Genomic DNA, 16207 nt, shown 5'->3' with positions numbered 1-16207 from the left:
TCAGGAGCCGCTTCGCGGCTCCTGATTGGCCCCCCCCGAGTTTTTATCCCGGACCGGTCCCGCCCTAACTCCTCCCCACTACCCCTTACTCCTTTATACAGTCCGTGGCGCCCGTGGCGCCACGGGCTGTTTACAGATGGGAGATGAATGGGAAGGTGACTGTAAGCCGCTTTGAGCCTCCTTTGGGTAGGGAAAAGCGGCATATAAGAACCAACCTTCTTCATTTATTGGCTGCCACTCTCAGCCAAACTGGCTTGTGGCGGCTTACAACTATGATAAAAAGCCCAATTAAGAACCCCCCACCCACCCAATCATAAAACAAATATAGTGGCAAAATCACTGCCAAGACAGTCTATCGTGGCAAATGCTGGACCTTGTGCAAATCAAGAGAAGGTGCGATGACAATAAATAAACATCCTAAGAAGGGGAAGGAGAAAGAGGGGCAGGAACCCAGGCATCTTTCCAATCCCTTAGCCCTGACCAAATGCCTGGTAGAAGAGCTCCATCTTGCAGGCTCTGCAGAACTGTGACAGCTCCGACAGGCCTCTCGGCATATCCGGGAGGTCATTCCACCAGGTAGGGACCCTCAGATATGCGTAAGAAGGTCACTACCAAAACCTCGAACTTGATCTGGAACATAACCGGCAGCCAGTGCTACTGGGTCCCCATGCTACAAGTTAAATCTGTGAATGCCTTTACCAGGGATCACTCCAAATTACAGGCCTCCAAGAACATTATTGGTAGGCCAGAGCTTTCAGGGGTTACCATGACAACTGATGGTAACATGCAGCCAAGTCCGGCACCACTTGTGGAGGAAGCAGAAAATGTCCTGTTAAATTTCCCAGGTGAGCAGTTTATATTAGACCTTAGACCAATGTGAAGATGAGACTTTAAAAGAACCGTGGGAGATAGTGGCGTCCTCAGTGGAAGAAGTCTCAATAAAACAACCATGCAGTTACCAAGTGAAAGACCAGAGACTATACAGAGTCATTATGAAGAGGAAGAATGCAGCAGTATGGGAGAAGAGAAAGCAATTAGTCATACCCAGCAAGTACAGAAGTTGCAAATTCTTAATTTGGCCTGTGAAACCCCATGGGCAGATCATCTAAGGATAAATAAAACAAGGGATTGGCTGCAGGCCAGGTTTTATTGGCCAAACATGGGCATGATTATTAGAAACTTTTGCAAGTCCTGTCCTGAATGTCAGCTAGTGGGGATGACAGTTGATAAGACCAGAGGACCACTACACAGGAGCGGTTTAAGGATTTGGGGGCACCAGAGTAAGGTGACCAGATTGTCCCAGTCAATCGTGTCCCACTTTACCAATGTTAAAATCTGGTCACCTTATACCAGAGCCAATTTAAGGATTTGTGGGGCCCTAGTAGAGTATATATTTGGCGGAAGCAGCAAGACTGGGGTCAGATTGGTATGCAGCAGATGTAGCATCTGGGACACATACTGGGAAGCGGAGCGTTACAGCCAGATTGGGACAAGGTACAAGCAATTCAGGAATGGCCCAGGCCCATCACAAATGCAAGTGAGAGCTTTCATTGGGGTAACTGGTTATTACTGGTCTATTCCTGGATTCAGCTCCATCGTGGCACCCTTGTTTGAGCCTACAAAAAAGGCTCTACCTGACATTTCCCCTCTTCTGAAGCCATCTATACATGAAGCAAACATAAACATGATAATGTATACTGGGGTTCGCCAAGTTAGGGTTGCTAACCTGTAGGTGGCACCTGGAAACCGCCTGCTTTTATAGTTAAGAAGTGAGTTCAGTTGCCCCAGAGAAAAATGTCTATTTGGAGTGTTGGACTTCATGTCATTATAGCCTGCTGAGGTTCCACCTTAGTTCCTCCCTGCATGTGCACATCATGGCAAACACATTTGCTGCAGTGCAATACAAGAAGCAGTGTGTCCCAGTGGGAGAGTGTCTGCTTCACCTGCAAGAGGTCCCCCCCGGTTCAACCCCCCAGCCTCTCCCATTCGATCTGAAAGGCCTCTCTACTTCAGACCCTGGAGAGCTGTGGCTGGTCAGAATAGAAAATGTGCATTTATGTGTGTGTGTGCGTGCGTTGTCAATTCACATCTAACTTATGGAGACAAGGGTCATTCAGAGATGGTTTTCCATTGCCTGCCTCCGCGTCTTGACCTTGGTATTCCTTGGAGGTCTCCCATCCAAATAGTTGCCAGGGCAACTTACCTGCTGAGATCTGATGAGATCAGGTGAGCCTCGGCTTCAGGGCAGATACTGACCTTAATAAAGGAATCGTCTGACTCAAGATAAGGAAACATTCTATGGTCAGAGTTGTGTAGCCCGACTATTTCCAGGATTCTTTAGATTGGAGCTCCACGTCAAAGCTTCTGCATGCAGAAGGTCCCAGATCCAGTCCCCATCAAGTGATGTAAAAGGCCTCTACCTATGACCTTGGAAAAGCTGCTGCTAGTCCGAATAGACAGGACTGACCTTGATGAACCAGTGGTCTGAGTCAGTATCAAGCAGCTTCCAGTAATGTGAGCTTCATCAGAACCAGTTGAGACAAATACTGCGGGTAATTTTATTTAAAAAATATACGAAGATAGGTTGAGGGACTTGGGAATGTTCAGCCTGGAGAAAAGGAGGCTGAGAGGGGACATGATAGCCCTCTTTAAGTATTTGAAAGGTTGTCACTTGGAGGAGGGCAGGATTCTGTTTCCATTGGCTGCAAAGGACATGCAGTAATGGGTTTAAACTACAAGTACAATGATATAGGCTAGATATCAGGAAAAAATTTTTCACAGTCAGAGTAGTTCAGCAGTGGAATAGGAGGTGGTGAACTCCCCCTCACTGGCAGTCTTCAAGCAAAGGTTGGATACACACTTTTCTTGGATGCTTTAGGATGCTTTGGGCTGATCCTGCGTTGAGTAGGGGGTTGGACTAGATGGCCTGTATGGCCCCTTCCAACTCTATGATTCTGTGATTCTGTAAAAAATATTACCACACTAATACAACTACAGAAATCTAGTCATTTACTTTCACGTCTTTACTGCAGGGCCCCACTCACACATGGATTCCAGAGGATACCTCTGCGGAATCTTGAACAATGCAGAAAAATCACTGTGACTGAAGGAAACAATTTTTTTTATCTGTTGCGTTTGACCTGAGGTGATGCATTTACATGTGCAACTTATCACTTGGTGCTGCAGTGGGCGTCAAGGGAGAAATGAGCCCACATAAAGCGGGCCTCCACTCGACTCCTGATCAGGCAGCACAAGGCAAAAAACAGGAGCGGCCCTTTTTTCTGACGGAAGCAGCTGCTGTTTCATTTCATTCTTGTGTGACCGATTCAGAGCCATCGAGATGAGGAAAGATTAGAGGAATGAGCAGAAAATGCTTATCGGAGCTGTCAGCTGGGGAGGAGGAGATATTTGTGACATTAACATTTGAGCAAAAATACTCTACAGCCAGACCAAAAAAATGCCTAAAACCAAGACTGTCTCCTGTAAACTGGCTGATTTGGAAGCTGACTTCATTTTTGGCACTTCTAAACGTGGGATGTAGAAGCAGCGGTGGGGCTGGGAAAGTTTTGATTAGTGCGTTTACATGCTGGGAAATGGGGGCAAGAGAAATAGGCCTGAGGGGAATGGCACTGGGCAGAAACCTTCTGTGGTGTTCCAGGTGTGGAGAGACATGTGGCCAACTCAAGAAACAGCCTCTCCCCCTCTCTGTGATAGGCAAGAGGCATGCTTTCCAGCTGGAAGGACAAGATACTTGTCCAGAAGGAGAGAGTTCAGCAGCTGAAGCTGGTCACGTGGGGATGAGAGAACTTTCTCCAGTTGCAATCCTGCCTTTGATAACCATTAAAGCGGGAGAGGCCAAATGAGGCTGCCTCACAGTGAGCCCGGAGTGTTGCTCGTGCTGTGTTAGACAATATTTGGGGATTTTGGGGGTGGAGCGGCAATAGCTGTGTACCCACCTACCCAGGGCCCCTCCCTTTCCCACCCACTCAAGGCACATCATTGGTCATTGAGGGGCAGGTCAACATATATGATCATATCACCCAATACATGTTTAACAAATTAATATATATATAAAATAACGCTCACCCTTTCAGGAAACCCTTCCAGGGCCATCAGAAAACCTTAGGGTTTCATGCAACCCTGGTTGAGAAACCCTGCTGTGAGGATAAAAATCTAGGTGTGGGTTTACCATGTATGAAGGTAAACCTCCATGGGTGAGGGCTGGGGATAAAATGTGACTTACCAATAAAGCTGAGCCATGACTTGTACGGGCACCAGTCTCAATGGCTCCTGAGCTGCAAACGACAAATCCGTGAACAGCAAAGAGATTCAAATATTAAGATCTGAAAGAGAACTACCGACTACAGCATCGTTTCTCGCCGTGCATTCTCATTGTTTCTGCTGCTTGTTTCTTTACTCTGTCCCTGAGGAGAGCTAAGTAATTGGCCACTCACTGTGAGAGCTATATATTGTTTGGCAAATGGATAGTACTGGTTTAGGAAGCAAAGAAATGCCTAAGAATGTGTTAGACCTCTGCTGTATAGTTCTTGGCCCTGGTGGGAGTGCGATATTTTATGAATGACCAAGTGTGTTGATCCCTTTACCTTAAAAAAACTAATTAGTGTATCAATTTGGTACCCACTAATTGATGCATTTTGAAATCTAGGAATAGCGGAACTACAGAGTAAGCACGTAACAGCCAGTGATGTTTGCACATGAGGAACCAGTGTAGACAAATGCACTGAAACACGTTGAAAGTACAGTGCTGTTTAAATATACATCCCCATTGGGCTCTGTGGTTCTGCATTTCAAGTGCAGCGCTTCAGACTGTTACCATGCCTGAATTTGTACTCTCAGTACACTGAAGTATTTTAAGTATTTTATGCCATGAACGAGCTCCAGGGCAACATAGCCTTCTAGCTGAGGTCTTCCGCTTACACTTCACGATGTACCCCAGAACACTGTATCATGTCAGACGCAGGCTGCAACCTGAAGGGCACGTCCCTGAGAGTAAGCCCCCACCTGCTCTCCTCATGGGACTGTCTTTTTTTCAGCGTTTCAGCACTGTGCTTTCAGATCGAGGCCCGGCCTCTTTCCCAGTCTGCCCCAGAACTTGTAAGCATGCTCTTTGACTGGAAACCTGCTCTGCTTTGAGTGGCTGCAAGGTTTTCTGGCTGGGATTTCCTTCTGGCTATAGCTGCCATCTTCGTGAGTGACGGAAAGCGCCAGCTGCCCAAGGAGCTGCCGATATTTCCATTGTACTGTGTGACAAAGAATCTGAGTCCTGCTTCAGCAATGTTTCCCTCAGCTGGTTTGCTATTATTTCTCTGTTCACCTAGCAACTTGGCCGCTTGGGGTATGGAGGACATCTTTAGAAACCTAGCGGCACCATGGCCGAAGAGGAAGGGGAGGATGTGGGATTACATCTCTTCAGCACGTTGCACAGTGGAATGTGTTCTGTTCAGCGATCTCTTTTCCCTTGATGAAAGCGTAGTGAACTTTCAGCAGAGACCTGGAGGGCACACAAGTCTGGCCTCTTGCTTCGTGATGAAGTGGAAGCCGGTGCATTGGCAACTTCTTACATTTCCCAAATCAAATGATAACTTTCTTCTCAGTGTTAAGCACAGATTTTGTGCTTTATCTTCACCCAGGAGTTTGTAAATCAGAGGTCATTAGCAGGAAAGGGAAACAGATAAACTGTCCTGCCATTCTTTGGGCACAGCACCGTGGGGCACCATAAATAATAATTACCTGCTGCCAAGTTGCAACCAATTTGTGGCAAGCCCTTGTCTGCGGGATTATCAAGGCAAGAGATGAGCACAACTGATTTGCCATTGCCTTCCTCTGCATAGCAACCCAGGTCTTCCTTAGTGGTCTCCCATCCAAGTACTTGTTGTTGTTGTTAGGTGCGAAGTTGTGTCTGACCCATCGTGACCCCATGGACAATGATCCTCCAGGCCTTCTTGTCCTCAACCATTCCCCGGAGTCCATTTAAGTTTGCACCGACTGCTTCAGTGACTCCAGCCAGCCACCTCATTCTCTGTCGTCCCCTTCTTCTTTTGCCCTCAATCACTCCCAGCATTAGGCTCTTCTCCAGGGAGTCCTTCCTTCTCATGAGGTGGCCAAAGTATTTGAGTTTCATCTTCAGGATCTGGCCTTCTAAGGAGCAGTCAGGGCTGATCTCCTCTAGGACTGACCGGTTTGTTCGCCTTGCAGTCCAAGGGACTCGCAAGAGTCTTCTCCAGCACCAGAGTTCAAAAGCCTCAATTCTTTGACGCTCGGCCTTCCTTATGGTCCAACTTTCGCAGCCATACATTGCAACTGGGAATACCATAGCCTTGACTAAACGCACTTTTGTTGGCAGGGTGATGTCTCTGCTTTTTAGGATGCTGTCTAGATTTGCCATAGCTTTCCTCCCCAGGAGCAAGTGTCTTTTAATTTCTTTGCTGCAGTCCCCATATGCAGTGATCTTGGGAGCCCAGGAAAATAAAATCTGTCACTACCTCCATTTCTTCCCCATCTATTTGCCAAGACATCCAAGTACTAATCTTGGCCAATCAGATTCAGAATACTGGTCTATTCAGACAGCCGAACCATAAATAAAGACTTCCACTTCCAGCCAGTGAAATACATTTGGTTTATTTCTTTTCTAACTTTGTTTTTACATATACCTATATCATATACATATGTGAAATCCTTCACTGGTTTGTTCATTGTCATGAACGTAAAAATCCCATTCAGAAGGCTTTACACTGTGTTGCGCCAAAGCAACATTATAAAAACAAAACAGAGTTGTCATTGTCATGAACATATACACTAAGAGGGAGGAGGGAAGAAGTCTACAATAACTCAGTTTTATAACATCAGGCAAATGGTTGTCTGCGTATCACAGAGGGCCGACTGCAGCAATGGTAAAACAGAGGGGAGAGGATTTCTATGCAGACAAAATATAGACAAATATAAACAACCTCAAAAAATATCATCTTAATGCTATAAAAACAATATCCACATAAGTGAGTCCCTTCTCCACATAGAAGAGAATCTTCATAAGTGCCTTCATTTACCAGGAAATTGCCTTTCTAGTACCTGTAATGATTGGAAGGAAAATTTATGGTACCTATCGAGAGAGATTGACAAAATGGTTTGGACCCTTTTGCTACTGATATGAATGAAGTAGGTTGTGCTTTGCCTCTAACATTCCCATAGGGAGAAATTAACCTTGTTGAGCAAAATCCTGATGCTTCTTCGATAAGTGGTAGATCCGGGCCGTAGATTTATTTATTTTATTTTGTTACATTTATATACCGCCCTCCCCTGGGGCTTAAATGTGGTAAAAACTCTTCTGTTTGTTTACCATGTTATCAAAATGCAGAAAGAGCCACTCTTAAGTTTGGTTGGGCCTATAGGTTTGGGAGCAGACTCCTGCAAAAGCCATAATTCCCTCAGCATCTAGGGGCATGGAGGGGCTTGCTAGTACCAAGTAAGTGTACCTTTTGCACATTTCTCAATGATAGAGAGCATGCTTTCCATGTAAAGGGTTCTAGCTTCAGACCTTAGCATTTCCATTTAGAAGATCTCAGCTGGAACAAAAAATATCTGTTTATGAAATCTCAGAGGGTTAGGGTCCAACTCAGTTGTTGGCTGATATCTAGAAAATAATCCCGTTTGCCCAGAAAACCAAGGCTGTTTGCCTATCCCTAATTAATGTTGGTAAACTAACATGAGATTTCCTCTGCAAAATTTCTATCTGCGTGGGATGAATTTAAACATGCTCCGAACGTATTAGTAACCCCTTCAGCAGATATGTAAAGAAGAGAATTAAAATAACACAACTCACCAAACTAAAATATATGCTCAGCAGCCTCTGTTTGACTTAGCAGAGAGATGTGTTTGCTTTTTGAAGCGCTGTGATGAGAATAGACTTGGACCATAATTAAGAACAGCTACCTTCTTGGTTTCAAATAACTAGAAGATGTAAAAGACGAAAAAAAGGTACCTACAATTGAACCTTGGCAGAACATTTCTCTTTGAAAGGGCTGAAGGGTCTGCCGCTACTGTTCCTTGACTTCCGGCCAGAGTTAGCTTTCCATTCTACCTAGTGCAAAGCTCTGTGCAATTTCAGAGGCTACAAATTCCAACAGCAATCCAACTCAGTAAAAGTATCACTATTTGTTTCTTGTATCTCTTGATTTGGTGGTGCGGCTGACTGATATTTGCAGGACTCTGGAGACGGGATTTATTTTGATAACTTTGAACAGGGAAATGTCACCACGCAGAAATTATGTCATTCATTCATGGTTGCTTATTCTGTCGCCTGATGTTGCCATTTCCCTGTTAAATTTGATTGTATGTAAATCTGTGCTTTGTTTCTGCTGAGAATTTAAAATCACTCTGTGTATGGGTGTATGCAGACATATATAATGAGATCAAAAGTCCATCAGCAAGGAATCCTAATATTGGTTGAGTGCTCTGCTTGGCATTAACTTAGTTTCTCTGCTGAAATTGTACATGGGGCCTAGATTGGCTGGACTGGACCCAGATTGTTCTAGACCAGAGGTAGTCAAACTGCGGCCCTCCAGATGTCCATGGACTACAATTCCCATGAGCCCCTGCCAGCTGGCAGGGGCTCATGGGAATTGCAGTCCATGGACATCTGGAGGGCCGCAGTTTGACTACCCCAGGTCTAGACCTTAAAGGTACTGCCCTGACCGATGCCCCAGATTGTTCTAGAGCTTAAAGGTGACTGATGACACTTTCATTGTTAAATGCATGTGATCCTGGAAAGACAACACTCCGTTTTTATTATTTTCTCAGACCAACCAATAGGTCTGGATGCTAGAGAAGGACACTTTAAGTCTGAGGGTAACTGGGAGGTCCACTTTCCTTCCTTGAAATGGTCCCCCTCAACTTTTAGTTTTGCTGAGGTGCACAGATGGATAAATGCACAGTTAAATGCACAGTTAAAACCTCTGGCATGTCCTTCCTGTTAAGCGGTATCACACATGGTGATTTTATGAACTGCTCTCATCCAAAAGAGAGTAGACTGGCCTTCTGTCAAGGGTACACCAGTGTGTCATAAGGAGATGAAACAATAACCATCTCTGTCACATCCTGCCCCAACAGCTATGTCTCACACAATAGCGCACAAACTATAAGACAGAAATGAAATTCAAGCTCTTCATTTGCCAAAGCAAATTCTCCGGGCTATGCAACATACAACTCCCCAACTTCTCTTGTTTTGCTCCAGAAGGAATATCTTTGTTAATCGCCATTTCGAAAAGACATCAGCCAGATATCTGCAGGACTTTAAATCTGGAGAAGTGGAGGACCAACTTTTGATCTAATCTAGTATCAATTCCAGAAGTATGCCAGAATTGGCCTAGCCTGTTGGCCTAGCAACATCCCAAATGAGGGAAATGATTTTGAGCATATTTTTATTCCACCTGAGATAATCCCAGTTTGGGGTGCTAAATTATTTACACCAAGGTTTTCCATGGCCAACACATTCAAAGCTAAATACAAAATATGGGGTATAATAATTCTTAGCATCTATGTAATGTTCAAAGCCTTATGTAATGTAAAGTTCTCAAAAACCGACAAGAGCCCTGAATAACAGCTGAGGATTTTCTTCCGTCTTGTGGAGAAGAGGGATCTGGCTGGGGAATGAGCAGCTCACCTAAGGTCATTTAGGGGAGTGTGTGACAAGGACAACATCTGAAACAAGAACTTTTCATCCACAGCTCCTCATCTTAGTCCCTATATTATCTACTGGAATTCTCAATGCTTCCACCATATCCTCAGGGGGAGGTAAGGGACATGACGGTTGTCCAATAAGCTTTGATGTCAGTGTGTGGATTCACACCTAAGTGTCACAGATCCCAGACGCACATTCTAACCATGTGACATCAGTGCTCACACTCAACAGCACTACATGCCTGCCAAAGGGGTTTAAAGAAAAAGCATGTGCTGATGGAGGCTTTGATTCACCGTGGGATTAACCCTAGAGCAGGGCTAGTCAACCTGTGGTCTTCCAGATGTCCATGGACTACAATTCCCATGAGCCCCTGCCAGCATTTGGGCAGGGGCTCATGGGAATTGTAGTCCATGGACATCTGGAGGACCACAGGTTGACTACCCCTGCCCTAGAGAACCATTTGTGGTGCTGCTTTGCACGTGGGTGAAACCTCGCTCTCAGCCATCCCTGGGCTCATCTTTTCCTTGCCCTCTTCTTGGCCAGAAGTCCACAAGCAGAGCCCGCTGTGCTCACTCCCAGGCCCACTCTCTCAAGATGGTGGGGAGCAGCTGGAAACCTTCTGATCGCTTCCCTGTACTTCACAGCGTTTCAACAACCCCCAAGACGGCTGTTTTGCGTGCACAATTAAAAGCTGGGATGCGCTTCCTGCCTGCTCTAATTCTGAATGCAAACTCCCAAGGAACGCCGCTCGGCTGGGAAGCTTTGTTGTGAACAGCAGCATCGCAATGCACCGGAAAGACTGCGTTCGTGTGTGTCTTGTTCTCGCCTGTTTTAACAAGCAGAGAACGATTATTTAACAAGCAGAGAATGGAGATTATTACGAGCAAAATGTCTGCCACTGAGATGGGTGCGGTGTGCCTCCAGGGGGGTGCTCGACAGTCGCAAGGACCCTCCTGCCCACAGAAGGGGGCGGTACCCTCTCAGTGGGAGCAGGCCAGTCAGGACTCACTTTTCCTGCAGTCCTGTCCTTTTACTAAGTGGGGCTACTTATAGGGGGAAGGCAAAAGGGACTGGCGAGGCAGTCCTGCCCAGGGTTAGCACAGCCATTGCTTGTCTGCATCGCCCCAGCCTGTGCTCTGTTTATGGGTCACGCTGGCTAAAACTGTCATGGAATGCCAGGCGGCACCTTCGGGATGAAGCCTTAAGCCACACTTGAAAAACAAGCTATAGTTGCCCTGAAGCCACAGAGGAGACCTACTGCATGGGCGAGGTGGAGACGTAGCCTAGAGAAGGATGTGCACCCCTCCATCTCACTGGTCAGCCACACACCTTTGGAGGCGGAGCTGTGTTCCCATCTGGAGCTACTGATTACTACAAACATCTTGTGGTGGAATGGGACCGGTAGGTTTCCGATCTCGGGTATCCTCCCCGCCTATTTCTCTTTCAGTATTTAAGGACACCTCTTGCTTTCCGGTAGGCACGCTGCAAATGAGTGACGCTGATATAATTTGTCTTTCAGTATTTAAGGACACCTCTTGCTTTCCGCTAGGCACACTGCAAATGAGTGACGCTGATATAATTTAAGGTCAGCCCTTTCCCCATCCAAACAGGCCCTTACATTTAGCATGCTTTCTTGTCTCTCTGTCTTATATTTTCAAGGCTCATTCAATGTGCACTGTTGGCCCCCGTGGCTAAAGGCAGGTTAAGCAGCCTGACTACACATTTGGAGGTGACTTTCATTCCCTCAGGCTGAGGAGGAGGGTTTCCCGATTGCTACAAGCCCTTCCGTTTGGATGGGCAGGCATGGGTGGCTGTACAGAGCTTGGCAGCTGTGAGAGCAAATCCCTGCAGCAAATTCCGACAATTAGAGGATGGCGAATGCTGGGACCCCCAAGGAAGGCTTCCATTAGAAACATCTTGATGCTTACACGGATTCTGAGGCTGCGAATAGTTTGCTGAAGCACAGCTTTTCCTGATGCTTTCCTGTCAGAGAGCTATGGGATGTTCTCTGGGGGCTAGCCCTCCAGCATACCACTTTGCCCAAGCTGCTGGCTCCTTCTCCCTGTAACACCAGGCCAGACTGAGGTCCATCTCCTGCCCCCAAGGGATCTGGCAGCTATGGGGTAAAGCAAGTTCCATTTTGTTCCTGTTTTAGATTTTAAATCAAGGTGTACTGAAACTTATGTTTTCCACCTTTGCAGAGCAAGAAACAGTCCTTAAAAGAGATCTTTAACACTTTAATGACCTCGCTCTCTCCCTGGTGGATTCCGTGACCAATAGGCCAAGTGCTCCCTAGTGGCAAACCCTTTACGGTCCCTGCCTTCACCAGACAAAGCCCTAGAATGACTGCAACAGATAAGCGATGGCCTTAGAATTTAAATGTAGAGCAATCCAGGCCGACTGGCCCAAGACAATCCTGTGAGGCCTACTCAACTCAGACCCCCCCCCCCCCAGCAGTGCCCAAGGTGGCTGTCAGCTTGCCCTTTTTCTGCTCCTTTAGGGCTGAGCAGAGTAACCTCTGTAGTAACACCAGAGCTACTGGGGCTTGATTCTGTTGGATCGCAGATGCAGGCCCTCCGGGAACTTTTGCAATACGTTAGCTAGACAGTCCACCCTCTCAAAGAGAAGGGGTCTCTGCCCCTTCCCTCTTCCATTGTGGATGCCATGCTCAATGATGAGGCTGCTTCAGATCAAGGGAAATGTGGTTTCCTCCCCCATCTTAGCTAGTGCAAAACTCAGTGCTCTCTCCCACCCAGGGGAAGGGACAACATATAGATATGGTTCAGTTTACGGGGAAGGATTATTGGATTTCTGCGCAGCTCTGTATTTTCAGCAGAAGGAAGGCGTATGCCAGCCATCCGTCAATAAACAACTCCTATTTACCCTTTTTGGGATGCACAAGATTTCAGAACCTATACTGCAATCGCTTGGAGAATAACTGCTATTTCAGAGTTTTCATACAAAGCTCAGCAAACAGCCAAGTGACACAGAAGGCTCTTGAATAATTCAACTGATTCCTGCTCCAGCCATGGAAACTATTCTATGCTTGCTTCCATTTAACCAATTTAACATTTCTCTCCTCTCTGCCACCCCCGCCACAGAAAATACTTAGGGGCCCCTCACATGTACCGAGCAGCGAAGGTGAGGTCTCCCCTGCAATGCTGATCTATCCTGTCACTTTCCCACCCTCTCTCTCCAACACAACCAAGCTTGCTGGCTTTTCTGACCCCTTTGCAAAAGATGAAGTACTGCAGCATAACAGCAAGAAGTGAGCCGCCATCTCGCTTACGCCATTTTTCTTTGTCCATTCTGTCCTACATTCACTATCGTTGCATCAGCCGTAGAGCCAAGAAGAGCAGACTCAGGCCAGCAATCCTCAAAAGGCTGGTCTCCCTCAGGAGGTTCCAGTCACCGGGCAGTTCTCGAAATGCTGGCACTGAACTGAATGCACCTTGGCTAGTCAATGCTACACATTCAGAGCTTTCACCACAGGGGTCTACAGACAGAGCGGCGTCATTAGGGGAGCACACAGAGAGTCACAGTCCATGGGAGTTCTCACTTTAGTACCAGAAATTCAGGACATGTTCCACTCTAGTCTTTTCTCTACGGCAAGGAATGTGGATCTGGTTCCTTGACCCCTCTCCAGTCTTTCCTGATTGGGATCAAACAAACACAAAAATCCTGCTGCCCTAAACAATGGCTTCCAGGAACAAATTGTCTCCTTTCCCTGGAGATGTCACGTATGGGGACTTCTGGCGCTACCCCCTGTACCATTTGTACTTTCATGCCCTAGGCTTCTTTCTCTGTGGAACTTAATTGTCCCTCAAGCCACAAGGCTGTAGTTGGGGAGGGGCATATGCGTCTTGGAGCCAGGCTAAGTTAAAAGTGAAAATGACAAGGTGGTATCACTTTACATTTTGAAAGTTCCTCAAGGATTACTTAGGCAAGGTGACCCTGAAGCTAACATAAGATCATTAAACCTACAGCTGTTCTCTTTGTGATTGGTCTGCACTTCCTTTGTAGTTGACAAGAAATACACAGGAGGGGGAGGTGTATTGTTGACAGGCAAGTTTATAGCCAGAGGAATCTACTGGCTGACACAAGGTGGTCGGAACGGAACCAGGCTTTGATTCTAGGAAGGAAAAACTCCACATTTCTAAATACCAGCTCTCTAAGCATTCTTGACACTAGTAGTAAGGGGAACAGGGTACCCCACTATGCCTCCCTTGAGTTTTCTAGCAGTGAAAAGAAAATACCTAGTTGTAATCAAATAGAGAATAGAAATGTATTTACTGATGGAGGATCATAATGCCCACGTGGAAAACGCACACAAGAATACATGCTATTGAGAACTGTACAGTTAAGAGTTGGATCCAAAGGCTCAAGAGCAGAACAGAACAGAACTCTGAATCCAACCCAAGGTGACTTGCTGATCAAACCAAGAGGTTGATTGTCCAGACTTAACAATTCAATGAAATGGGAAAATAAAGACCAGCTTTGGCTACAGCCATTGGTGCTGTCCAAAGGAGAAAGTGGCGTTGGCCTTCCTCTGTATCTACATCCAACAATGGTATCTCAGGTCCTTCACATTTTGTCCTTTATGTTTACACTTCACTTTACAATCCCGTATGAATGTGGACTCAAGCGATCGCAACAGAAGTCTAATTTGATAGTCTAATTACTGACATGGCTGCCATCGTGGGTTGTTACCAAGATCAGCAGATTTGCGAGACTTCAAATTCCTGCCATCAGCAGTCTGTTAACTAGTCTCTTGCAAGAAATCAGTGCCACTTTGGCAAATGCAAGAATCCAAATCTCAGCTTTGTCCAGTGACCCTTTCTGTTACTGAAAAGCAGCGGATGACTTGAGAGATGACAATTACAAGTCAAAAGAAGAGAAGATGGGGGAGTGGGGAGAGAAAGTGGTCATGGACTCTCTTTACTTCTCACCCTTTGTCCCCCGGTCTCCTTTTTTCTTCTTTTTTTAAAGGATCGGATCAATTGCTCTATAGATAAATTAACTAGGCAAACACAAGTCAGAAACCAAAAACATCTCAAACAACCTGTACAGAAACGACAAAAAATCACAAAAGGGCATTCACATTGGCGAGATGTTCGGCTCTCCCCTCTGTGATCTTAGAGGGTCGATACAAGAAAATCCCTAGAGCTGAAAGAGTCTGCCCCTGCAATTCTGGGGAGCTGGAGACTGCAGAACACGTGTGATTTAAAAGTCCATTTTGTATGCCAGCCAGAGCTCATCTCATCTCCCCTTTACTCAGTAAGACTGGTGCCAGTTCAGAAGAAGGAAAACTTCCTCCTGTGGCAAGGGAAAAAGTCCATTTCTAGACAAGTTGCTAAATTTTGAGCAATTGCATATAGAGCACGTTCCAAGATAATTAGTGGCCAAGAATGGGATTCCATTTTTAAAAACTAACTTTAATGTAACCGTTTTTTTTTTTACATTTTAAAATGTTTTTATTCTATTAATAACCTATGCATCTATGCTGTCTTAAATAAATTAATTCATGTTACAGAAACAACAAAATGTACAATTGAAAAATGTCACTAACACCCCATTCAGGTAGATGTGTTAATTTTCCTTTTGTTTTCGTAAAGGAAAGGTGATCAAAGGGCGAGTGCTCTGTTATTCCTCCAGCCCTCCTCGGGTGCTCTAAGTCCCCTTCTGCTTGATGCTTGGGGTTTCAGGTCTATAGTCCTTCCGCTCGGAGATGTTACGCTTCACCTTGGCACTAACCGGAGACTCCTGATTTAACGATGGACTTGATTGGCATTTCTTCAGTCCGGAGCCGTCATTCTCACCGGTGTTCAGCAACTCTTTCCCTCCTCCATCTTTGAGAAGGGACACATACATTTCATAGCGAGCTTTCTGTGTAGGGGAGGAAGACAGGAGGAGAAGGAAAGAAACCAAAACAATTCTCAGCCTTTATCTTCTTCTATAAACAATAAAATCCAAGGGATGATGCAGAGCCTACATGATTGCCCCCCCTGAAAGTTAAACCCAAACAGGAGGAAGCTTTTGGCCAGGAATGTATAATAAACATTCAGTTCTCCACTTCCAACTTCCTGCTGGCCTCAGAACTTGTGGGGGTGGGGGTGGGGTGGGGGGGAGAGAAGTCAATCCCAATAAGTTGCGTATCGAGTAGACCACTTTCACCCACTGTAGTCAATAATTTGAGCAAAGGTCTGAGTTTTGTTCCATCATATAAATACAACGCTTTTAAGTTGCAAGTTGATTTTTTAAAAATTGACAAGACTCCTGAAATTAAAGCATTTTTTCCTAGCGGTAACGCAACTGTTTTGGACACTTTCAAAATTGTCAACATTTAACCCAACAAGAGGTGGGAAAGATCACCACCTTTGAAAAAATTGTACTGAGGGATTTAAAACTTATGGAATTGTGCCCAACATTTAATAGATTACACCTCTCCAAGGAGGAACTTACTGCTTTGAGAGTTTTGCAGCGAGATAATTCTTTTGTTATAAAATCTGCTGA

The 16207-nt window shown here is 45.7% G+C and overlaps 1 protein-coding gene across 10 annotated transcripts in view; it reads right to left on the bottom strand.

Moving 5' to 3' along the window:
• Positions 1–6623: 6623 nt before the first annotated feature.
• The window catches only part of PSD3 (pleckstrin and Sec7 domain containing 3), a 189595-nt gene continuing 180011 nt past the window's right edge, over positions 6624–16207 (bottom strand). For 9 of the 10 annotated variants that reach the window (XM_077345395.1, XM_077345394.1, XM_077345398.1 and 6 more), the window contains one exon: positions 6624–15580. In XM_077345395.1, the coding sequence (XP_077201510.1) occupies positions 15365–15580 (216 nt within the window). In that variant the 3' untranslated portion in view covers positions 6624–15364. The remainder of the gene's footprint in view (positions 15581–16207) is intronic. The other variant, XR_013232652.1, reaches the window with a different exon arrangement.

Source organism: Paroedura picta, chromosome 7 (assembly GCF_049243985.1).
Source record: "Paroedura picta isolate Pp20150507F chromosome 7, Ppicta_v3.0, whole genome shotgun sequence".
In the NCBI taxonomy this organism is placed as follows: Eukaryota; Metazoa; Chordata; class Lepidosauria; order Squamata; family Gekkonidae; genus Paroedura; species Paroedura picta.
This window is presented reverse-complemented; position numbering and strand designations above follow the sequence as displayed.